The sequence below is a fragment of the Salvelinus alpinus genome, chromosome 1 (genome assembly GCF_045679555.1).
Source record: "Salvelinus alpinus chromosome 1, SLU_Salpinus.1, whole genome shotgun sequence".
NCBI lineage: Eukaryota > Metazoa > Chordata > Actinopteri > Salmoniformes > Salmonidae > Salvelinus > Salvelinus alpinus.
In genome coordinates this window covers 57,378,114-57,404,615 of record NC_092086.1, presented here as the reverse complement: position 1 = coordinate 57,404,615, position 26,502 = coordinate 57,378,114, and the positions used below count along the sequence as shown (strand labels likewise).

The following is a 26,502-nucleotide window of genomic DNA, read 5'->3' as shown; positions in this document are numbered from 1 at the left end:
TCATTGACGAGAATTAAGGAGAATTTCGAGAGATTCTTGGAGGTATCTATTCTCGAGACATTACTGTAATATTGCGTATTTCTCACGTCTGGAATGCAACCTCAGCACGACACTCGTTCTACAGTTGCCCCCCTCTAAGCAGGGGAGTGTAAACAGAATTATCCTTGAACCCAACATGCATATAGTAAAAATACTAATAGCTGAGCAATGTTTCTGAAACAGCTGAAATGTACAGACATTTTCATTATATTTTAAACTCGTTTTATTGAGTGTTCACCTGATATTGCATTAACCTGTTATATTCTAAAATTGTCGCCGTAGCTTTAAGCTTTAAAAAAGGGAAACTCAACGGTGTTGATGTAACAGTATAACTTTAGTACGTCCCCTCGCCCCGACACGGGCGCGAACCAGGGACCCTCTGCACACATCAACAACAGTCACCCACGAAGCGTCGTTACCCATCGCTCCACAAAAGCCGCGGCCCTTGCAGAGCAAGGGGAAACCCTACTTCAGGTCTCAGAGCAAGTGACGTAACCGATTGAAATGCTATTAGCGTGTACCCGCTAACTAGCTAGCCATTTCACATCCGTTACATTGACTTACATGATATTAAGAAAAATGAACTTGTATTTTCGTATGAGGGGTGAACGTTCATGTTTGATATGCTAACATTACTAGCTAGCTAGCCCAATAATGGGCGAAAGGAGCCAAGGACCTTACATGTTCTGTTTAAAGGTGAATCAGCACTGGAAGCCAAAACAGGCTAACGCTCCATCTCAATTGCGGCACGGTTCTAGAAACATAAATCTCTCTACTTTCACAAATGTAAAATACACACTGCTTTTAACTGTTGCAGCAGGCAGTATTTTTCAGTGACAACACGTTTGTGGCGTCCATCTTCCGTTTACACAAGGTATTCGGAGACGCATATAAATAATTAGCACAGGTAGTCCACTCTTTCTTCCGTCTGTTTTCCGTAAACATGCGCTGTAACATGGACATATGGTTGTGTGTGAACCTTAACCCTTTTAAGGAGTCTAGTAATTGAACTTATTTTGTATTTTTACTATTTCTCGCTGATATGAAGTATACGTTACTTTTGTTTCCAAAACCGTACTACAAGCGATGCATGCTCATTTTTAGAGGAAGCGCCGGACCTTTTAACAAAACTCCCCTGGTCAGAATATAACGTTACTATCGTCAAAAGGTGATAAAGCAGTTACCGTCTATGAATGGGGTATTAGCTAGCTAGCTAGCTGTGTTATTGTCTTGCAAACTACATTTAATGTGTGTATAAACGAGAAAGTAAACCCTTTAATTGTCTGCACATGCGTGTGAATTTTAGCATTTTTCAAGAGTAACGTTAATACGTTTTAGCCACAAAGTCATAAAATCGGAATTTAAACCTAACCCACACGGCTAACCTTAAATAACCCTAGCGTTAACCACACTGCTAACCCTAATGCCTAAGCCCTAACCTTAAATGAAGACCAAAAAGCAAATTTTTGTGTTCATAAATGTTTACAATATAGCAGCTCAGTTAAAACAATTTGGCTAATCTATATATCCATAGCTAGGCCCATTTCCTTTTTTTGAAGATCAAAGGGTATTAAATTAATTGGAATGACAGAAAATCTGACAGACTGTTGTTTTTGTAATGTAAATATATAGCCTAATTGTTTTATTATCTGTAGTAGAAGCCTACATCCATATATGGCCAGCTATGTAAACTCTAACATTGATTTATGCTGCAATAAATGTTCAATTGGTAATATCAATGTTTGTCTTCTAATGCCTCTTAAGCAGGTTTACATTTATGAGTCTTGTCCTTGAGGCAGAACTGAGTGATTTCAGCTAATTTGGTGTGTCATCATATTGGTCTCTGACTTGTGGTCAGACTCGCTCAGGCAGAACAAACTGAAATTTGCACCAATGCTCATTTGAATGTCATTGAAAAAACAGAAAGGTGTCATACATTTTGCGCAAACGTCTTTTCTGAATGTTAAAGTAATCCTAGAAGTAACCATCTAGTTTTTCAAAAGTGTCTGTAATCGGATTACAATATTTTTGCTGGTAACATAACGAATTGCGGTCAGAGTTTTTTTTTTTTTTGTCATCCATGTAATCCGTTACTCCCCAATCCTAACTGCATGGTTGCTATGTGGTTTGATCAGTTGACCTGTTGAGTTCATCGGAGTTTCTGTGTAATTGTTGGCGTTAGACCTAAAACTGTGTCTAACAGATCTATTCGTGCAACTGGGAACCATTGGTGTTTTTTTTAGCAGTTTAGGTTAACCCCTGTTGCTGTATGTTTTCTGTGATACCGTATGTGAATGACATTCATCTGTAAATCCATGTGATCCTTTGGGTTAGGCTTCGGTGAGAATTCAATGAGCCCAAGAAACATAATCCTGTAACTGGCATCTAAGTAAACAAACTTGAACCTAACCATCTTTCTCTCTCTCTCCCTCTCTCTTCTCCTCCAGTACTGTGCGTTCCTCTCCCTTCTGTTCATCCTCATCTCCATCACCACCTTCTGCTTGGAGACGCACGAGGCCTTCAACACCATCTACAACAAAACAGAAAACGTGACGGTGGGCAATGTGACGCGTCAGGAGATCGTCTACGAGGTGGTGACCGATGGCTGGCTCACCTATGTGGAGGGAACGTGCGTCATCTGGTTCACCATTGAGGTCATGATGCGCGTGATCTTCTGCCCCTGCAAGAAGGAGTTCTTCAGTAGCACCCTCAATATCATTGACTTTATTGCCATCATGCCCTTCTACCTGGAGGTGGCGCTGAGCGGTCTGGATTCCAAAGCCGCCAAAGACGTGTTGGGCTTCCTGCGAGTGGTGCGCTTCGTCAGGATCCTGCGTATCTTCAAGTTGACGCGTCACTTCGTGGGCCTGCGGGTGCTGGGACACACGCTCCGCGCCAGTACCAACGAGTTCCTCCTCCTCATCATCTTCCTCGCCCTCGGAGTGCTCATCTTCGCCACCATGATCTACTACGCTGAGCGCATCGGCGCCGACCCTGATGACCCTACGGCCGCCAAACACACAAACTTCAAGAACATCCCCATTGGCTTCTGGTGGGCTGTGGTCACCATGACCACTCTGGGCTACGGGGACATGTACCCCGAGACGTGGTCGGGGATGCTGGTGGGCGCGCTGTGCGCCCTGGCGGGGGTGCTGACCATCGCCATGCCTGTGCCCGTCATCGTCAACAACTTTGGCATGTACTACTCACTGGCCATGGCCAAGCAGAAGCTGCCCAAGAGGAAGGGCAAGCACATCCCTCGGCCCACCATGCCGGGCTCGCCCAACTACTGCAAGCCAGACGCCCTGGCCATGGCCACCGCCGGGCCGGGGATGGTGGGCTCAGGCAGCCTGGGGGGAGGGGACTGCCCTCTGGCTCAGGAGGAGATCATCGAGATCAACAGGACAGGTGAGTAGATCAGGGGAGGGAGGAGAGGGATGGAGGGAGGAGAGGCATGCGTGTGTGTGTGTGTGTGTGTGCATGCACCTGTGTGTTTGTGTGTGAGGATGCAGTATATTTGGAATCTATCTAGAGTGACTGACTGCTGGTGACCTGCAGCATCCCTCACACTAATATTATGATCAAATTACCCCGATCACTCTCTCTACATGATGTGGTGTCTCGGCTTGTCTCTGAGTCACATATAACTAACCCAATGTACCAAAACATATAACCCATGTCTGAATCACTGTACTGTAGTTAAGGTACTGGAAATAGCACTCTGTCAGATTATGGTTCCCACCCATCACAATCCTCCCTTTCTACCATGACCGCATGTGTGGGTATGTGGTGTGTGTGTGTGTGTTTCCATCCCTCTCCAGTATGTAGAGTTAACCAGATTAGAGAGTGTGGGGAGAAATGAAGTGGATGTGTAACCATGTTAAATAGGGAAGCTGAGGCCACACACACAAGCTGATGAAGTCAGATAGACACCGTAACTCTGTATAGAGCAGGGTGATCCCATAATCTAACCCCTCCCCCCCCAGCCACCCCTCCACCCTCATCCTTCTCTCTCTGCTGGGGAGCTCTCAACACGTCGGCTTTAACGTTTATAAATATTTGGTTGGGAAGATTGGCCTGTCAAAACGCTGTTTGACAGTGGACAGAAAAGCAATTAAACTGGAAGAGTAGAGCGGGGTGTTGATGGGTGGAGGGTTGGGGGGGTGGATTGAGAGAAGGATTAGTTATGACAAGGGAGAAGTTGAGAAGCATGTAAAATGGCATTAGAGAGGGACCCTCAATTTACACATGTAGGCTACTCAGAGCCTGACACACACATGTGCACACACACACACACACTAGGGATGGGCACGAGTACTCAAGTACTGGAATCGGTGTTTGTACTCAATTAAATATTGAGTACTCAAAATGTTCAAATGCAACTGTTTAGCAGGTTACATTTTAAAAGCGCTGACAACATGTCTGTCAGATGTGAGTATGTCAAGGGCAGTGAATGTGAAAGTTGTGTATCAGAACAACCAGTAATTGGAACAACCGATGGCATACCACAAGCTTTTTTTGCCTTCAGCCATTGCTTCATATTACCCATCCCTAAAACACGCACTTGCGCGGGCGCACACACACACAGACACACACACACAGTGTTCCCATAGACTTCCAATCATTGAGCCAATGGCTATCCATTTAAAAGCACATCTTGGCAGAAATATATATAAAATATCACATCATATTTTTTTGTAGTGGTGGCAAAAATGTAGCAGCAGTGGGCCACTGCTGCTAAATGAATATAGGGGAAACACTGCACTCACACACACACACACACTTACATACATTTGCACATCATATAGGCCTATTTCCTTCTTGCACTAGCCATCCCCCCACACTAGTAATAAATAGACGTGTGTGTGTGTGTGTGTGTGTGTGTGTGTGTGTGTGTGTGTGTGTGTGTGTGTGTGTGTGTGGACATGCCAGTCCCGATCAGCTGGTGAGTTCACACAACCGAAAGAGCTCCTTCTGTCAGCACAGCTTACAGCCCAGGAGAGGAGACAAGTGTAGCGCAGTTAGTAGTCCTGTGTAGCTCAGTTGGTAGAGCATGGCTGCTTGCAACGCTAGGATTGTGGGTTCAACTCCCACGGGGGACCAGTACGACAATGTATGCACTCCCTACTGTAAGTCTGCTAAATGACTAAAATGTAAATAAGAAGGGAGAGGAGAGAGGATTGGAGAAGAGGTTGCTACAAAACGTAACAAATACGATAAGAGCAGAGAGGTTTTGACCCTGATCTCTATCCTGTTACTCTTATCTACATTTCAATCGCAGTTTTTCTGTTTTGCTTTCTTTTACGCCATCTAGGCTCAGTCTGTTTGAAAGTTGTAGGGTCAGTTACCGGGAAACAGATTAAGCCTAGTCCTAGACAAAAAAAAATATTTAATTAAGAATTTCCATTGAACATGCGGTTTAGTCCTGGGAACTTTTATTTCAGCTCGTAAGGCATGATACCAACACTTTACATTTGTACAATCAAGATGGCGGCAGGGCAGTGTCGCTAAGACGTGCGCTGTGACATAACGTCTAGATGCGCTGGGCTTCCTAGCCCAGGATATCCCTGCTGGGTGGACTCGCCACCGGTGATTGGTCGGTCTACTGGGCTCACTGCTGCCTCACTGTGCGGTAGCCTACTGCAAGTTGACTGGGCGCATTGACCATATCCACACACTGGGCGAAATCCCTGTCAGCACATTCCTGCAGCAGCTGTTGGAACGCGCTAGCATTCTAAAATGCTGACCAGACCGCTCGCGTTGTGCCATCGAGCGCATGTTGATTTTGTCCAACCACACCAGACGCGATCAGGACACGCAGGTTGAAATATCAAAACGAACTCTGATCCAACTATATTAATTTGGAGACAGGTCGAAAAGCATTAAGCTTGCTGTTGCTATCTAATTTGTCCTGGGATAAATATTAGGTTGTTATTTTACCTGAAATGCACAAGGTCCTCTACTCCAACAATTAATCCACAGATAAAAGGGTAACATTAAACCGAGTTTGATTCTAGTAATCTCTCCTCCTTCAGGCTTCTTGTTTTTTGGACTTTATATGGCAGTTGGTAACCAACTTTAAGGTGCATTACCACCACCAACTGGACTGGAGTGTGGACCTCAGTTCATCTTTCAATCACCCACGTGGGTATGTACTCCTAAAAACCAATGAGGAGATGAGAGAGGCAGGACTTGCAGCGCATCAAGTGTCACAAATAGAACCAAGTTCTATTTTAGCGCCTGGCTACGCAGACTCTCATTGACGTGCGTGAGCAGTGTGGGTGCAATGATTGAATAACATGTATGTGTAAATTTATTTTGCGACTCGTGCAGTGTGGTCAGCACGTAACTGTCACGAACCGGCTCGAAGCCCGTAACAAAAAGGGATACAACGTGGAGATAAGGAATAACAAAAATATATTTATTAACTGAGGTAACCTACAGTTGAAGTTTACATACACCTCAGCCAAATACATTTAAACTCTGTTTTTCACAATTCCTGACATTTTCTCCAAGTAAAAATTCCCTGTCTTAGGTCAGTTAGGATCACCACTTTATTTTAAGAATGTGAAATGTCAGAATAATAGTTGAGAGAGTGATTTATTTCAGGTTTATTTTCTTTCATCACATTCCCAGTGGGTAAGAAGTTTACGTACACTCAATTAGTATTTGGTAGCATTGCCTTTAAATTGTTTAACTTGGGTCAAACGTTTTGGGTATCCTTCCACAAGCTTCCCACAATAAGTTGGGTGAATTTTGACCCGTTCCTCTTGACAGAGCTGGTGTAACTGAGTCAGGTTTGTAGGCCTCCTTGCTCGCACACGCTTTTTCAGTTCTGCCCACACATTTTCTATAGGATTGAGGTCAGGGCTTTGTGATGGCCACTCCAATACCTTGACTTTGTTGTTCTTAAGCCATTTTGCCACAACTTTGGAAGTCTGCTTGGGGTCATTGTCCATTTGGAAACACCTATTTTCAGGAAGCTTTAACTTCCTGACTGATGTCTTGAGATGCTGCTTCAATATATCCACGTCATTTTCCTGCCTCATGATGCCATCTATATTGTGAAGTACAACAGTCCCTCCTGCAGCAAAGCACCCCCACAACGTGATGCTGCCACCCCCGTGTTTCACGGTTGGGATGGTGTTCTTCGGCTTGCAAACCTCCTCTTTTTTCCTCCAAACATAATGATGGTCATTATGGCCAAATAGTTATATTTTTGTTTCATCAGATCAGAAGACATTTCTCCAAACAGTACGATCTTTGTCCCCATGTGCAGTTGCAAACCGTAGTCTGGCTTTTTTATGGAGGTTTTGGAGCAGTGGCTTCTCACTTGCTGAGCGGCCTTTCAGGTTATGTCGATATAGGACTCGTTTTACTGTGGATATTGTCACGTTCCTGACCTGTTTTCTCTTGTTTTTGTATGTGTTTAGTTGGTCAGGGCGTGAGTTGGGGTGGGCATTCTATGTTATGTGTTTCTATGTTTAGGGTCATTGTCTGTTAGCCTTATATGGTTCTCAATCAGGGACAGGTGGTATTCATTTCCTCTGATTGAGAATCATATATAGGTAGGCTGTCTCACACTGTTTGTTTGTGGGTGATTGTCTTCCGTGTCTGTATGTATGTTCGTACCACACGGGACTGTAGCGTTTGTTTGTAGTCTGTACCTGTTCGTGCGTTCTTCGTGTATTTGTAAGTTCTCATGTTCAGGTCTGTTTAGTTCGTTTTGTTGTTTTGTATTTTCAAGTATATTTTCGTGTCAGTGTTCCCTGGTCTATTAAATAAATATTCATTATGTATTCATCACCCGCTGCGCCTTGGTCCGCTCATTCACCACAAGACGACCGTTACAGATATAGATACTTTTGTACCTGTTTTCTCCAGCGTCTTCACAAGGTCCTTTGCTGCTGTTCTGGGATTGATTTGCACTTTTCGCACCAAAGTACGTTCATCTCTAGGAGACAGAACGCGTCTCCTTCCTGAGTGGTATGACGGCTGCGTGGTCCCATGGTGTTTATACTTGTATACTATTGTTTGTACAGATGAACGTGGTACCTTCAGGCGTTTGGAAATTGCTCCCAAGGATGAACCAGACTTGTGGAGGTCTACAATTTTTTTTCTGAGGTCTTGGCTGATTTCTTTAGATTTTCCCATGATGTCAAGCAAAGAGGCACTGAGTTTGAAGGTAGGCCTTTAAATACATCCACAGGTACACCTGCAAATGACTCGAATGTTATCAATTAGCCTATCAGACGCTTCTAAAGCCATGACATAATTTTCTGAAATTTTCCAAGCTGTTTAAGGCACAGTCAACTTAGTGTATGTATATTTCTGACCAACTGGAATTCTGATACAGTGAATTATAAGTGAAATAATCAGTCAAAATGTTTTGGGGAAAAATTACTTGTGTCATGCACAAAGTAGATGTCCTGACCGACTTGCCAAAACTATAGTTTGTTAACAAGAAATTTGTGGAGTGGTTGAAAAACACGTTTTAATGACTCCAACCTAAGTGTATGTAAAATTCTGACTTCAACTGTATATGCAAATAAACAATGGTGTGTGTAATCAGTAGTGTAAGTGAGTGGTCTTGTGTATAGATCTGATAATGAGGAGTGTTGAAAGATGCCAAAGCATGCCTGCCACAACCAAAATCAAACAGTGTGTCTGCATGGAAGGAGCCTCTTCAATGAATGGGGAAGAGGTGTATTTATCCCGGGACACACCCGGGGCCAGGTGTGTCCCATTTTGCTGACGACCCTCCCGGCTCCGCCCACCGAAATCCTAATAAGGAAAACAAGAGCAAAGAGAAAGAATACGGCAGACAGAGTGGAAGGGCTGTCACAGTAACCAACGCACGAACGCTCGGGCACCCACTTGGTTTCTAACGCTACTAGACCTGTAGGCTACAGCATTTTTAGGGCATTTAAGGTTTCAAAAGACTGACTCAGCATATTTTAATGTTTTCTTTCTGTTTTAGTGAACTGTTGGATTCAGTGGTTAAAATGGGTATTTTTGTACAAATGGTTTTAATTGCTGTGTACATGGGTTATGGCTTATTGTTTTTGATCATTCAGACTATGCAATCTCATCTCCCTAACCCAGAGATACCGCTAAACTCTACTTTAACTGATGGTATAGCAGCTTTTATCTTTCAGAGGGATCCCATTGTGTTACCATTTGACTCCTACTGTGACATGTTCATAAAACATTTCCATCTACAGGGTTTGGTCTGGCTAAAAACTGTGTTTGTTGTATCAGATGACTGTAGTTTGGATTATTTGAAATCATCAAAGTGCAGAGAGATTTTAGGAAGGAACAAATCATGGTGTTTTATTATTCTTCTGCTTTTGGTGTCAGGAAACATTCACCCAAACCCAGGCCCATTGGCTATGGATCAGGAAACATTCATCCAAACCCAGGCCCATTGGCTATGGATCAGGAAACATTCACCCAAACCCAGGCCCATTGGCTATGGATCAGGAAACATTCATCCAAACCCAGGCCCATTGGCTATGGATCAGGAAACATTCACCCAAACCCAGGACCATTGGCTATGGATCAGGAAACATTCATCCAAACCCAGGCCCATTGGCTATGGATCAGGAAACATTCATCCAAACCCAGGCCCATTGGCTATGGATCAGGAAACATTCATCCAAACCCAGGCCCATTGGCTATGGATCAGGAAACATTCACCCAAACCCAGGCCCATTGGCTATGGATCAGGAAACATTCACCCAAACCCAAGCCCATTGGCTATGGATCAGGAAACATTCACCCAAACCCAGGCCCATTGGCTATGGATCAGGAAACATTCACCCAAACCCAGGCCCATTGGCTATGCTGGAAATTGACATGATAAAAGTCTAGGTTCACACTGCTGACCCAGATGTCTTAGTTCTGTCTGAGACCTGGCTTAAGAAATCTGTTCCAAATCAGTCTCAAGGCTTGGATGGTTATAATGTTTATCGATGTGACTGACGAAGTAAGGGGGACGTATAGCCATCTATATTAGACAGATATTTGGTTACTGAACTAAGGTCTTTATCTACACCAAAACAGTTAGAGTTTTTATCATTGAAACTGCAGTTATCGAAAGCTGTGAACTTAGATTTAATAGGATAATATAGAAATCTGCAAAAGTAGAATCCCTGGATTCTCTGGCTGAACTGATGCGTGGTTGGGGGGAAAATGAAATGGTCCTTTAAACTGGAACTGGTTATCTCCAAACTCCGAGGCCATAAGAGGACTGTGAAATACACTGAATTTTACTCAAATTATAAATGCAGTCACAAGACTCAATCCAAAAGACATCTCTTAAGTCAACACTTATTGATGTTATTAACAATCCCCATAAATACTCTGCCGTTGGTATTTTCCCTAATGATTTAAGTGATCATTGTGTAGTTGCTTGCATTAAAGACACCAAAAAAGTGCACCCCTCGGTTCATAGTACCAACAAAATGTTACGCAGTTCTGTGAGCAGGCATTCCTGCAGCCTACGTCTGGAAAGCAGCCCACGTCACGCCTTTACATAAGGGTGGACATCCATCCCTGTTGGATAACTATCGTCTCATATGTCTGCACTGGCAAATGTTTTGGAAAACCTCGTGAACTCGCAGTTGAAAGAATTTCTTTATAATAACTCAGTTTTATCTCAATTCCAGTCGGGTTTTAGAGCCAAGCGTAGTACAATTATTGCAGTAATTTAGGTTGTAGGGGATATTCTAGATGCTCAGGACAAGACAAATCACTGCGTTTCACTTTTTATTGACTTATCGAAGGCCTTGGACACTGTTGACCATGCCCTGTATAGACTAAAAAAGGTTGGTTTAAGTGTTGATGCATTGGATTGGTTCCAGAACTACCTTTCTGACAGAACACAGTGTGTAGCTCAGGAGGGTGTGACATCTGCGTTTACAAGGCTTACAAAAGGAGTTCCCCAGGGCTCAATTCTAGGTCTGATCCTTTTTACACGGTATATACATGAAATAGGGAAGACTGTTGACTCTGCAAATCTCCATCTGTATGCTGATGACACAATTATTTATTCTAGCGCATCTAATATTGAGAAGGCTTTTCAGGACTTACAGTTTGGCTTTTGATGTTATTCAAAGGCAGCTTTTCCAATTGAAACTTGTGCTTAATGCAAGGAAAACAAAATGTATGGTTGTCTCTTCCCTGAAAGTGTAACGATCGTCGTAATCCTCCTCGTCTGAGGAGGAGCAAGGATCAGACCAATATGCAGCGTGGTATGTATCCATATTTATTAGAATACTTTTCTAGACGAACTAAACAAAATGAAACCAACGACGCTACAGTCCTGAACAAGTGAACAATGAAAAAACAATGAACGCACGAACAGGAACAATCACCCACAAACAAACAGTGAGAACAGTAATATGGTTCCCAATCAGAGACAACGTAAAACACCTGCCTCTGATTGAGAACCATATCAGGCTAGTTAGACAACCCTAAACCAATGAAAACACATAACATGGAATATACCCACCCAGCTCACGTCCTGACCAACTAAACAAAGACTAAACAAAGGAAATAAGGTCAGGAACGTGACAGAAAGTGAACAGATGGAGTCACTTGCAGATTTGACCTATAAAGGCCAGTAAATTGGTTGGGGCACCTCCTATAAGTATCTATGGATCTGGTTTGATGAAAAGCTGCATTTTAAACAGCACATTGATAACTTGACCAAGAAACTGAAGTTGGGTTTCTATTTTAGGAACAAATCTTGCTCAATGTTTTATTTATATATATATAAATATATATATACAGTTGAAGTCGGAAGTTTACATATACTTAGGTTGGAGACATTAAAGCTCATTTTTCAACCACTCCACACATTTCTTTTTAACAAACTATAGTTTTGGCAAGTCGGTTAGGACATCTACTTTGTGCATGACACAAGTAATTTTTCCAACAATTGTTTACAGACAGATTATTTCACTTATAATTCACTGTATCACAATTCCAGTGTGTCAGAAGTTTACATACACTAAGTTGACTGTGTATGGAAAAATTCCAGAAAATTATGTCTTGGCTTTAGAAGCTTCTGATAGGCTAATTGACATAATTTGAGTCAATTGGAGGTGTACCTGTAGATGTATTTCAAGGCCTACCTTCATACTCAGTGCCTCTTTGCTTGACATCATGGGAAAATCAAAATAAATCAGTAAAGACCTAAAAAAAATAATTGTAGACCTCCACAAGTCTGGTTCATCCTTGAGAGCAATTTCCAAACGCCTGAAGGTGCCACGTTCATCTATACAAACAATAGTACGCAAGTATAAACACCATGGGACCACGCAGCCATCATACCGCTCAGGAAGGAGACGTGTTCTGTCTCCTAGAGATGAACGTACTTTGGTGCGAAAAGTACAAATCAATCCCAGAACAACAGCAAAGGACCTTGTGAAGATGCTGGAGAAAACAGGTACAAAAGTATCTATATCCACAGTAAAACGAGTCCTATATCAACATAACCTGAAAGGCCGCTCAGCAAGGAAGAAGCCACTGCTCCAAAACCGCCATACAAAAGCCAGACTACGGTTTGCAACTGCACATGGGGACAAAGATTGTACTTTTGAGAAATGTCCTCTGATCTGATGAAACAAAAATAGAACTGTTTGGCCGTAATGACCATCATTATGTTTGGAGGAAAAAGGGGGATGCTTGCAAGCCGAAGAACACCATCCCAACCGTGAAGCACAGGGGTGGCAGCATCATGTTGTGGGGTTGCTTTGCTGCAGGAGGGACTGGTGCACTTTAAAAACAGATGGCATCTTGAGGGAGGAAAATTACGTGGATATATTGAAGCAACATCTCAAGACATCAGTCAGGAAGTTAAATGTTGGTCGCAAATGGGTCTTCCAAATGGACAATGACCCCAAGCATACTTCCAAAGTTGTGGCAAAATGGCTTAAGAACAACAAAGTCAAGGTATTGGAGTGGCCATCACAAAGCCCTGACCTCAATCCTATAGAAAATGTGTGGGCAGAACTGAAAAAGCGTGTGCGAGCAAGGAGGCCTACAAACCTGACTCAGTTACACCAGCTCTGTCAGGAGGAACGGGCCAAAATTCACCCAACTTGTTGTGGGAAGCTTGTGGAAGGCTACCCGAAACGTTTGACCCAAGTTAAACAATTTAAAGGCAATGCTACCAAATACTAATTGAGTGTATGCAAACTTCTGACCCTCTGGGAATGTGATGAAAGAAATTAAAGCTGAAATAAATAATATTCTCTACTGTTATTCTGACATTTCACATTCTTAAAATAAAGTGGTGATCCTAACTGACCTAAGACAGGGAATTCTTACTAGGAGTAAATGTCAGGAATTGTGAAAAACGAAGTTTAAATGTATTTGGCTGAGGTGTATGTAAACTTCAGACTTCAACGCTCTCGCTCTCTCTCTCTCTCATATATATATTTTTTAATGTTACCTTTATTTAATTAGGCAAGTCAGTTAAGAACAAATTCTTATTTACAATGACGGTCTACCGGGGAACAGTGAGTTAACTGCCTTGTTCAGAACGACAGATTTTTACCTTGTCAGCTCTGGGATTCGACCCAGCAACCTTTCGGTTACCGGCCCAACTCTCTAACCACTGCCATTATTTAGAAAGGGTCTTGTTCAAAGCACTTCTTTTTAAATCAGTGCTGGATTATGGTGACATTGTCTATATGCAGACCTCAGCAAGTACCTTAAACTCTGGACACAGTGTATCAATGTGCGTTAAGGTTTACTGCAAATGCTGGATCACTCACTGTGATCTGTATGCTGTGGTGCAATGGACCGCTCTCTCCACCAGGAGGCTAAAGCACTGCTACACTTTTGTGTACAAAGCATTGATGGGACAACTCCCTTTGTATCTCTGTTCCTAACTAACCAGATCAGTCACTCAATACAGACTTAGTTCACTGTCGCTGCTGTCCTTGTCTGTTCCTAAGGCTAGAACTGAGATGAGATGGGGGGGAAACAATCTTTTTCCCATAATGCCCTTTCATCCTGGAACATGCTTCAAAAGATATTAAAGTTAGGGGAGTTAGTGTCCTTGCCTGTTTTTAAGACTCTGATCGACAACACTGTTTGTGATAGCTGCAGTTGTTTCTCATCTTCAATTGTTTCTTTAACTTGTGGCACTTTGTCTTTTGTGTGTATTTAGTATTTTTCTGTAATATTCTATGTACACGCTGCTATTTCCCTGTTTTGCCTTCTTGCCAGGTCTTACCTGGTTAAATAGAAACAAATAAATAGTCTAGGACTAAGCTTAATCTGTGTCTGGGAAACCGGCCCGAAGTCTAAGGCCGTCCTAAATAGTAGGCCTTTTTGATTCATGTGAAAAAAAATGCAGTTTTTTATACTACGTGATATTTCAAAAACCTATTATACATGAAATGCTTGATGTCACAGTGATTCGGGCTTTTTTTCTAGTAGAATTCTCTGCACACTGAGAGAGAGAATCGTCTTTTCACACCCACGTGTGTTCGACAACAGCTGAAAATGAACGAATAGAAATGAGAACACGAGAAAGTAAGTAAGCTATATACAGGGTCAGGGCCAATACCATATTTATAATGAACAATATAGCCTGACATGTTGCTTTAGTATTGTTTTGAGTCAGAAGTACTAAACCTGCGCTCAAAAACAACGGCGTCAAGGAAGATTAAAGATGGCCTTTTCTTTTTTCTAATATGCTGCCAACTGGTGCGTGGCTGTATCCTTTTGATAAATAATGCAGGTATAAACAGGTAATATATAACAGATATTTACAGATTCATCCAGAATAACACAGTGTTCAAATGTGTAGCTATTTGGACTTGAGAGGGAGGAAGGTAAGAAGCGGTAGTCAGGGGGAGAGAAAGTGGTGAAGAGGGGCAAAGAGGGAGGGAGGTAAGGAGGGACAGACTGTATAGTGATCTTCGTACTTCAGTTTTGTAGTTGGTAGAGTGAGTGATCTTCGTGAAGCCTCTTACTTTAATGAATCTTTGACCTCTTAATGTTCCGACGCCCCCTGGCTCCACTACCAGGTGTTGCCACAGCATCGTGTTATACGCCTATTTGAACACACACACATGCTCACAGACATCTGCGCGCACGCACGCTCACACACACGCGCTCAATGACATATACTGTACACGCTCACATATACACACACCTCTCTCACCACTTTCCCTCTCTCTGTAATATGCTATTTACTGAATGTCTCTCTCTCTCTTTCTCTCTTTACTCTCTGCAATCTCGGTTCCTTTCTCTCAGTCTCTCTGCCCCCTACAATCCCCCCCCCCCCCCCCCTCGCTGTCTCTCTGCGTCTCTCTGTGTGTCGTTGTGAGGTTTGGCCCTCTGGGGTATTTCTGTAAATTGTTGAGCAGTAACTCGCGTCAAATTAGATTTGACAGCTGTGTCGGAAGCTATAAGCACAAGTTACCCCGCAGCATCTCACCGTGTGTGTACTGTGTGTGTGTGTGTGTGTGTGTGTGTGCACGAGTGCGCATGTATGTGCATATCTACACTCTATAGTATCTCTCAGTTCCCCCTCTCTTTCTCTTCCTTCTCTCTTTCTCTCGCTGTCCCACCCTCTCTCTTTTGCAATGTGTGTGTTAATGTAATGATGCTCAGCTCAGTGTGTGTGTGTGTACCTGGTGAGGCTGGGCTCCTGCCTCTTCTCCTCCACTGCAGTGTTTTGGTCACATCACAGGACACTAATGTTCTTTTCTCCCCCCTCTTTGCCTCCTCTCCTTCTTCTCGCCTCACCGTCTTCACCATGTACAACCCGCACTCTCGCTTTTAACAATCTCATCCTCTCTTCTATTCATTTCGCCCTTTGTCTTCCTCCCCCTCTCTCGTTCTCACACATCACCCTCTATGTCTCCTTCTTCATTCCTGTCCTTCTCTACTTCCTTGTTCTTATTATCTCACCTTAAACCTAATTGTCATACCTTTCCCCATCCCCCCTTTTCCTGCTACTTGTTTCTTTCTCTGCCTTCTCGCCTCTCCATTTATACCCCTCTTCTTACACATTCTTCCTCCTCCACTTCTCCTCTTCACTTCATCTCTCTCTTGCCCTCCACATATTTTCTCTTCCTCCTCTCCATCCTTTTACCTCTCCTTTTTTCTCTCTCCCACCCTTCTCCTTCCCCCCATTCCTTACACCCCACCTATCCACCTTCTCTTTCTTCCTCCCTACTTATCTCTCCCCCGCTCCCACCTCCTCATCCTTCTCTGTCCCTCCCTACCTCTTCTTCCCTCCACCCCTCTCTCCCACCTCCTCACGCTTCTCTGTCGACTCTCCTTACCTCTTCTTACATGCCTCCTTGTCTTCCCCCTCCCTCCAACCCATCCCTCCCCTATCTTTCTCCTCCTTCCCCTCTCTCCCCTCTCTTCTTCCCCATACCCCTCTCCCCTCCAGATTCCAAGCAGAATGGCGACGCAGCCAACGCAGCCCTGGCTAACGAGGACTGCCCCACCATAGACATGGTGCTTGGGGAGGAGAGGAGTCCTGCTGCTGGGGGTCTGGGCACCGGCGGGAGCCGTGAGCGCTATCCCCATGACCGCGCCTGCTTCCTCCTCAGTACTGGAGAGTTCCGTGCTACAGACGGCAACGTGAGGAAAGGTACGCCCGGGTCAGGCTCAGGGTCAGGGCCGGGGTCAGAGCCGGGGTCAGAGTCAGGGGCAGCGCTCCGCCATACCCAAGGGTTCAGTAGCTCGACACTCAGCAGCTCAACACTCACTGTGTGCTCATGACACTCCCATACACACATGGCACATACACACACACACACACACACACACACACACACACACGTACAGAACTATACACGTCAGAGCTGGTTCAAGTACCTTAGGTCAAATACTTTCATTAAACTCAACAGTATTTGAGGTGCGTTTGATTCAGCTTTGGGTTTGCTTTTGGAACTATTCTATTGGTTCCATCGTACCAGGCAAACGTAATCAAGTGTAGCTCTAGGAGGAATTTGGCTTCCAAATAACACACACACACACACACACACACACACACACACACACACACACACACACACACACACACACACACACACACACACACACACACACACACACACACACACACACACACACACACACACACACACACACCAGGTAGTTCCCTACCTCCTCTCCTCTCCTCTAACCCCTCCCCCTCTTCATATTCCTCATAACCAATCATTTTGACTGACAGTCATAGACCCCACCTACAATATCCACAGGCTGTTTTGAGCTGTTTCACTCTCCAGACCTTCCTATATGAACTGGGTCATGCCACATTATGGCATAAGTGAAATATCAATGGATTGATATTTTGTTGGCCCAGTTCCCACATGCTGTATTCAATTACATTGGCACCCCACGTCTACTACTGTACATCTACATGTGCTGTGGTGCTTTGCATTCCCGTTTTGGACGCTGGAGTTGTAAAATAACATATAGGTATTATTGCCAGAGTTTGGTACATGTCAATACAATATCAGTACATATCAATAGTGGTCCATTGTAGCTCAGTTGGTTGAGCTCAGCGCTTGCAACGCCAGTATAGTGGGTTCCACCACCCATACGTAAAATGAATGCACACATATGTATGTACGTATGTCGCTTTGGATAAAAACATCTGCTAAATGGCATATATTATTATTCAATTATTCATATCGTTTTTCGACATACAGGCACTTACACGTACTCTTATTTCAACCCACCGGTTTAGGCTTTGTTTTTTTTCTTTCTTCAGCTTTAATGCACATTTTCACAGCCTGTTCTGAAACGAGATCTGTACAGTACGATCGCTGACTGAATAGCTATCACACTGCATCTGGCTGTCAATCTGTCTTCTACTGCCTGTAGTCATGCTATCTATCTCTATCTATCTATCTATCTATCTATCTATCTATCTATATACACAAAAGTATGTGGACACCCCTTCAAATTAGTGGATTTGGCTATTTAAGCCACACCCATTGCTGACAGGTGTATAAAATCGAGCACACAGTCATGCAATCTCCATAGACAAACATTGGCAGTAGAATGGCCTTACTGAAGAGCTCAGTGGCTTTCAACGTGGAACCGTCATAGGATGCCACCTTTCCAACAAGTCAGTTCGTCAAATTTCTGCCCTGCTAGAGCTGCCCGGTCAACTGTAAGTGCTGTTATTGTGAAGTGGAAACGTCTAGGAGCAAGTGGTAGGCCACACAAGCTCACAGAATGGGACCGCAGAGTGCTGAAGAGCATAGCACGTAAAAATCATCTGTCCTCAGTTGCAACACTCACTACGGAGTTCCAAACTGCCTGTGGAAGCAACGTCAGCACAATAACTGTTCATCTGGAGCTTCATGAAATGGCTTTTTCATGGCCGAGCAGCCGCACACGAACCTAAGATCACCATGCCAATGCCAAGCATCGGCTGGAGTGGTGTAAACCCATTGGACTCTGGATCAGTGGAAACGCGTTCTCTTGAGTGCTGAATCACGCTTCACCATCTGGCAGAGAACGCTACCTGCCCTAATGCTTAGTGCCAACTGTAAAGTTTGGTGGAGGAGGAATAATGGCCTGGGGCTGTTTTTCATGGTTTGGGCTAGGCCTCTTCGTTCCAGTGAAGGGAAATCTTAACGCTACAGCATACAGTGACATTCTAGAGGATTCTGCGCTTCCAACTTTGTGTCAACAGTTTGGGGAAGGCCCTTTCCTGTTTCAGCGTGACAATGCCCCCGTGCACAAAATAAATTGGAACGCCAGCTGCGACCCAGGCATAATCGCCCAGCATCAGTGCTCAACCTCACTACTGCTCTTGTGGCTGAATGGAAGCAAGTCCCCACAGAAATGTTCCAACATCTAGTGGAAAGCCTTCCCAGAAGAGTGAAGGTTTGTGAAGAGTGACCAACTCCATATTAATGCCCATAAGGACGAGGAGCAGGTGTCCACATACTTTTGGTCATGTAGTGTATCTTTCTATCTATCTATGGATATATCTATATTGTGGCTCTCATTCTGGCTCTCATTTATTGGTCATGCTTTCTTCCTCTTTGTCTCTCTCTCTCTCCTCTCCACACCCTGTCGGCTTGCTATCGCTCCACCCTCCATTCATCCTCCTCTCCCCTCTCCTCCTCCCCTCCATGCTTTCTCAATGGACATGCATGCTCTTTTTCATTTACCTTGTACCACTCACCTGCTTCCTCTTTCACCTGACATCCCCATGGTTCTACCTCCAACAATCCAACCCCTTCCACCCGCCATTTTGAACCGCCACCTCAACCTAAAACGAACCCCCCCGCCCGGCCTGCCCCTGGCATCCCCGATCCCAAATACACTCCTCTACAAACCCCACTCCAACATTCCCCTCACAACAAACACCAGACGCTGCAGCGGCCAGCCCGGCATTCCCCCCAGGAGAGGAGTGGTTCAAGCCGGAGGGGCCTCTGCTGCAGCAGGACCTCAATGCAAACTCCGCCTCCTCCTGGATCAAACCATAGCGATACAGAGGTAACACAAAAGACACATACCAAAGTTTGGATGAAAGCACAATGAGCAAACACACAGTAACATGGCAAGCGTGCATCCACACACACACGCACATGCACACACAAACGCACACAAACCACATCAAAGCACACACACACATGAAGTAACATGGTACCCCCCCACACACACACTCTTGAAAGGTTGTATGTTTAAGAATGCATGACAGTTAATTGCTTGTTACAGTAAAGCTTTAAAGTTTGGTTCAACATTTTCATGGTGGAATATGGTCCTAAGTGTAGGTTGGGAGGGTAAATGTATGTGTGTTCGTGCGCGTGCGTTTGTGTGTGTGTTCGTTCGTGCGTGCGTGGGTGCGCGTGCGTGCGTGCGTATGTATGTGTGTGTTCGTGCATGTGAAAGTATGTGTGTGTGTGTGCATACAGTGCCCTCCTGAATTATTGACACCCTAGGTCAACACTTTGAACAAAAAAAGTCAGTGAAAACATGTAATTGTTGTTTATCAGCTTGATCTTACACTCAAAATATCATATGAATCTGACCTTTAATTGAGTTTAAATTATTCATAGAAAAAAAATTGTCATCAAGAAAAAAAAATGTATTCAAAAACGTGCATGTCACAATTATTGGCACCCCTGCATATAGTGCTTTGTGCACCCTCCCTTTGCCAAGATAACATCTCTGAGTCGTCTCCTATGATGTTTGATGAGGTGGGAGAACACATAGGAAGGGATTTGAGACCATTCCTCCATACAGAAACTCTCCCGATCCTTCAGAGTCCTTGGTCCTCGCTTGTGGCCTCTCCTCTTCAGCTCACCCCACAGGTTTTCAATGGGGTTTAGGTCAGGGGACTGGGATGGCCATTGCCAAAGCTTGATTCTATGCTCAGTGAACCATTTTAGTATGGATTCAGAGGTATGCTTGGGATCATTTTCCTGCCGGATGACCCCGTTTTAGCCTCCTGGTAGAGGCAGACAGGTTTTGGCCTAAAATCTCCTGGTGCTTGATGGAGTCCATGATGCCATGTATCCTAACAAGGTTCCCAGGGCCTTTGGAAGTTAAACATCCCCACAACATCACAGATCCACCACCATACTTCACAGCGGGGTTTAGGTTATTTTCTGCATGACCACGGCTCTTTTTACACCAAACCCACCTCTGGTGTTTGTTGGCAAAAAGCTCTATTTTAGTCTCATCAGACCATAGAACCTGGTTCCAATCAAAGTTCCAATCGCATTTAGCAAAATCCACACGCTTACATTTGGGGTTTGGTGACAGCAGAGGTGACGACCCTTCCAAATAACTTGTTGGCGTGGAGGGGGTGTTTAATTGTAGTTTTAAAGAGTTGGTGACCCCAAGATGTAACACACTTTGGCAATTCTCCAACTGTGATCCTTGGAGATTTTTTTTGCCTCTTAAACCATCCTTCTCACTGTGTGTGGGGGGGGGGGAAATAAACTTGTGTCCTCTTCCAGGCAGGATTATCACAGCTCCAGTTGTTTTACATTTCTTAATTCTTGCCCTAATAGTGGAGATGGGTATTTTCAGGCTCGTAGCTATCGTTTTATAGCCATTGCCTGATTTTGTGAAGGTCAACAACCTTTAATCTCATTTCATTTGTGTGTTCTCTGGCCTTTCCCGTGTTGATGGATGACTAAGGGAGTTTAGCCAGTGTGTCACCTCATATTTATACCCCAGTGAAACAGGAAGTGATGGATGGACCACTTAAGACTTCCCAAATAGTCAGATGAAGTTAAAAAAGTAAAATATGAATCGAAATATACATGAATTAGATTTTGTTCATAAGAATTTCTAGGGGTGCCAATTATTATATATTTTTTACAATTATAACTCAATTAAAGGTCAGAGTCCTATGATATTTTGAGTTCAAGATCAAGCTGATAAACAACAATGACATTTTTTCACTGTCTTTTTTTCCGTCATATTTACTGAGGGTGACAATAAATCAGGAGGGCCCTGTACATCAATGTATGTTTGGAAATGTATGTGTTTACATCTCCCCACATTTAACACAGCTCGCCACAACTATGGCCTAGCCTCTGGTCAATTTCATTCAGTTCAACTTCTGCGCTTAACCTTTACATTACAGACACACACACAGACAGACAAGACAGACAGACGCACAACCTTTAACCTCCTTTTCTGCTCTCTGGATGACCCCAAACCCCCTCTCAGTCTCTGCAGACCAGTGTAGTCCTCTGTCTCTCTCTCATCCACTCTCTCTATTCTCTCTCTTTCTCGACCTTCTCTTTTCTCTCTCGCCACCAAAACGCCACAACCGTTTTCCACTGAGGGGTGAGATAATGTGCCCTGAGCGAATGGGGTCGATTAGACCTACATGACTCATTGGATCCAATAGAGGGAGAAATAGAGGGAGAAAGAGAGGATGAGAGAGAGAGGAAGAAAGAGAGGGGAGCTGGGCTTAATTGTGCGATGGGAGGCTAAACGGCGTTATGTAATGTGATGTGAGCGATATGATGGCCATCTCCCCTCCTCATCTCCTCCCTCCATCCTTCCTTCCCCGAGACCTCGTCTGCAATCTCAGCCCCGGCCTCCACTCAAATGCGCCCTCTCAGAACTCTACTCCGCGCACACACAACACACAGGATTTCCCACCACACGTACTTGTAGCCTACCCCTCGACTCCCCGTCTTAGAGCCCTGTTACACACCGTAAACTGAACCCTTCATGACCCATTTGACCAATTAAGCCACTACGCAACGCTACCAACATAACACACGATTCTGATTGGGAGTGTGTGTGTGTGTGTGTGTGTGTGAGCTACGGTACGTGTGTTTGGCTGTGGATGTCCCTCTGTCCGTCGGCTAGCGCTGTGTGCGTGCGAAGGTGTTTGCGTGTATATCTGTGTGTTTGTGTCGGCTGCGATGCTAGCCCTCTGTTCTCTGCTGTGTGTGTGTGTGTGTGTGTGTGTGTGTGTGTGTGTGTGTGTGTGTGTGTGTGTGTGTGTGTGTGTGTGTGTGTGTGTGTGTGTGTGTGTGTGTGTGTGTGTGTGTGTGTGTGTGTTAGGACCACCATGGGTGGGGGTGGGGTTGTGAGGGGGGCCATGTCTTCTGACGTGTCTGTTGTTGTTGTCTCCCTCCTCAGGTTGTGTCGTGTCATGCGTTTGTATGTCGGCTCTTGTTGCTCTGTGTTACACTTGTCTGTTTGTCGCTGTCCTCTCCCCAGTCTCTCCGTCCGTCTGTCGGTTGTTGTGTCCTGCGTTTTCCTTTGTGCTCCCGTTGTTTTTGTTGACGGTTTTTGTTTTGTGTCGCCGTGTCCTCCTCTCGCTCCTGTGGCTCTTTCCTCTGGTACGGTCTCCTCTCTCCTTACTCAGAGACACCTGTACAACTGTCCTGTTTAGCAGTGTACAAACAGTCACACAAACGATACACAAATCCAAGATACTGTATAATCCATACACAATTGGAGAATTCTGAGAAGAAAGAAAACTGTGACGGACTTAAATCCAGATGATTAGACCAAATCAGTGTGAACATGTTTGTCTATATAAACTGGTAGCAGAGTAAAGGCCACTGGTGTGTACTGGTTCATTTCTTGAAGTGAAAGCTGGTTACTTCTCTCTCTTTTCTGGAACGGACCTCCACTCTGAGGTGACCAGAACATTGTTTCATCACAGTACCAGGGGGGAGCCCAGGCCCTATGTGCTGGTCCAGGGTCAGTCCATTGGACCTAAATCCTCTCCATTCTCCTTTACAACCCTAAACCAAGACTGACTCTGGATCATATCTATGCCTGCTCCCTAATCCCCAACCACCACAAATGTCCCTATACGAGTGGCATTGACTCAAGATGTCAAGCTATCGTAGTCTACATAGCGGTAGATGTATGAATGTCAGTGGCTGGAGTGGGGGATGCATTTGGCTGTGCTGAAACACTGTTCACGAGTCTAGTGCTTTTAAGGTGTGCTTCAGTCCTTTAGTGGGAGAGCACAAGGCCAGGCTAGATCAAAACGTAGAGGTCTAGTCTAGATACTGTACACACTTTGGGACTGAAAGGCTTACCGGCACTGGGCACCCCTCCACACACGTAGTGTTACACACAGACAGACTGGGAGACAGACTGGGAGACAGACTGGGAGACAGACTGGGAGACAGACTGGCAGACAGACTGGCAGACAGACTGGCAGACAGACTGGCAGACAGACTGGCAGACAGACTGGCAGACAGACTGGCAGACCGACTGGCAGACCGACTGGCAGACAGACTGGCAGACAGACTGATTGACTGGCAGACAGACTGATTTACAAGCAGACAGACCGACAAACAGACCGACTGACGGACCAACCATCAGACAGACACAGTGCAGTGCCAGGTAAGTGACGTTAGTAGCTGTACGGTCTGTGATGACTAGCTGACTGGTGTTAGTGGTGACAGAGTGTGAGCCACAGCCCCTGACAGCCCTGTAATAATAATAGAAGCTTCCTCCACACTCTAAAAGCGAAAAAAGCCATCCACCAAAGGCGTCCCAAAATGGCTGCCGGCCTTCCGCTTTTAAAGTGGGATATAGTGCTTTAAACCTCCCCTTCTTCCCCTTCTTCCTCCTCCTCCTCCTTCTGGCGCTTCTCCATTGTTTCTGTGCCCGGAGGGGTTCTGCTGGTTTATGGCTTTATTTTAATGTGGTTTATTTTATGACGCGTGCAGCTTTGACCTCTGTTGACAAATGCTAAAGTGCAGCGGTCAGGAAAGGTTAAAGCTTGGAGGGTTGGGCTCCTTACGTCTGTACCCTGCGTCCCAATATCTGTCCTTACTCCCGAAGTGTGCACTTGTTCACTACCCTCATGGATTTAAAAGAAAAAGATTGGTATGCCTGAAACATATGGTGGAAACTCTGTCTAGAGCAAATCCAATGGTTACAATGCTTTTCAAATGCGCTGGGGGAAAGCACAAGCGTACACTTCAGGAGACAGGACATATTGGGACGCAGCCTTTCTCTCCCTCTCTCTGTAATACTTTCCTCTGATAAATATTGTATAGTGTAATAGTGTAATTGGTGTGTTTGAGGGTGTGTGTAGATATTGTGTTGTGTTTTATGTACATGTGATGTGTGTATAATTTGTTTATTGGTGGTTATTATTTTCTTGTCTGTAATGTACTGTGGAATATATTTTTTTTCACCTCCTTTCCTTCTATATCTTTACCGCTCCTCTTCTTTTCCTCTCTCGCTCTCGCTCTCCCTTTTCTCCTTATTTCCCACTGTTGCCAAGGAAACAGTGGAAGAGAGCATTCTGGGACTTTTGTGCAAAGCATTCTGGGTTAGATTATTAAAATGAATGATTGCATAATTCTTTCACTTTAATAATGTGTAAATGTGTTGTGCTATGTGTTGTAAGTAATCAAATCAGATAATGCTACACGTAGTCATCAAACCATGCTCCCACGATGCACTGAGTTCACATTGTATTATTATAATTTTTTATTCTACATTCTGTAGAATTTTGCTTTTTGTTCTCATGTACTATTAATTGTAATGTATTATTTGTCGAAAGACCTCATCAAATCCAGAAGTGGCCTCTATCCCTATTAACCCTAGACAGACTGATCCGGGACCAGGGTGAATCCCCTCCCTAAGGACTCCTAGTGGAGCAGAGTGCCTTTGTCCTGTAAGAGCTGATCTAGGACCAAAGTGTTCCCCTGGGGCTCTTACACTGAGAGCAGCTTGAGTGGCACTTACAGCCTGTCAGGCTCTGCTTTTAAAACACTGGAGTAGTCCAGGGTTGCTTCCCAAATGGCACCCTATTCCCTATGAAGATAACTACCCTCTATGTGCACTGGTCAAAAGTAGTGCACTATATAGGGAATAGGATGTGACTGGAGTGGGTTCGTTTAGAATCTGGGGTCCGTACAATTAATCTCTCTCATGTGCGCTGTTCCAGTTGATCTCTTCTACAATTGATTTCCCCCCGTAGACACAAAGCACCACCGCCATTAGGCTGCTGCTCTCTCTGTGCTGCACTCGGAATCATTGATGGACGGAAGGAGATGCCGTTCCACAATGGTGTTCTCTCTCTCTCCCTCTCCCTATTTCGCTCTGCTTCTCACTTTCCCTCTCCCTCTTTCTCTTTGACACTTTGCCCCCCCCCCTCTCTCTTCCCCTCCCTTTCCCCCTTCTTTCTTCCCCCCCCTACACACACACACATTTTAATTAGCAATCTCATGGCACCCATTTTGTTATTCAAACCAGGCTGTCTTTTTAATCAATGGCCTTTTAGAATGGACTTTGATTATTGGCGGCAGACTTTGCCTGAGGTTTGCCTCAGGATCCCTGTAGGTTTATATACCTGGGTATGTGATGCAGTGATGGTAAAACTGCAGATTAAAGACAAAGATAATATTGCACTTATATTGCTAATATTGACCATTGAACAACAGCTAATATAAAAAATAAATCCAATGCTGTACATGACAATATGCGCTCAACTCCCCTCGATCTAAACCAATAGGATGTCTTTTAGAATCAGCAGGTGAAAATACTGTCTGCCAAATCAGGCAGGCACGATTATATATTATGTCAACAAATAGACTGGGATATACTGCATGTGACAGTGACATAGAGTCCGCATTATGTCCACAAATAGACTAGGATATACTGCATGTGACAGTGACATAGAGTCCGCATTATGTCCACAAATAGACTAGGATATACTGCATGTGACAGTGACATAGAGTCCGCATTATGTCAACAAATAGACTAGGATATACTGCATGTGACAGTGACATAGAGTCCGCATTATGTCCACAAATAGACTGGGATATACTGCATGTGACAGTGACATAGAGTCCGCATTATGTCAACAAATAGACTGGGATTTACTGGTTGTGACATAGAGTCCTGGAGGGTGTGGGTCTGTGCATGCTTGTGTGTGTGCGTATGTGTGTGTGTAATGTTGTCCTATCTCGGTCATTGACGCCAACATGGAATCAT

At 44.4% G+C, this 26,502-nt stretch overlaps 1 protein-coding gene across 5 annotated transcripts in view; it reads left to right on the top strand.

Annotated features, from left to right (window-relative positions):
* LOC139542598 (voltage-gated potassium channel KCNC1-like) overlaps positions 1-26,502 on the top strand; it is a 98,519-nt gene that overhangs the window by 43,283 nt on the left and 28,734 nt on the right. For 4 of the 5 annotated variants that reach the window (XM_071348608.1, XM_071348449.1, XM_071348357.1 and 1 more), the window contains exons 2-3: positions 2,487-3,447; positions 16,469-16,672. In XM_071348608.1, the coding sequence (XP_071204709.1) occupies positions 2,487-3,447; positions 16,469-16,672 (1,165 nt within the window). Of the gene's footprint in view, positions 1-2,486; positions 3,448-16,468; positions 16,673-19,419; positions 19,546-26,502 lie in introns of all 5 variants that reach the window. The other variant, XM_071348527.1, reaches the window with a different exon arrangement.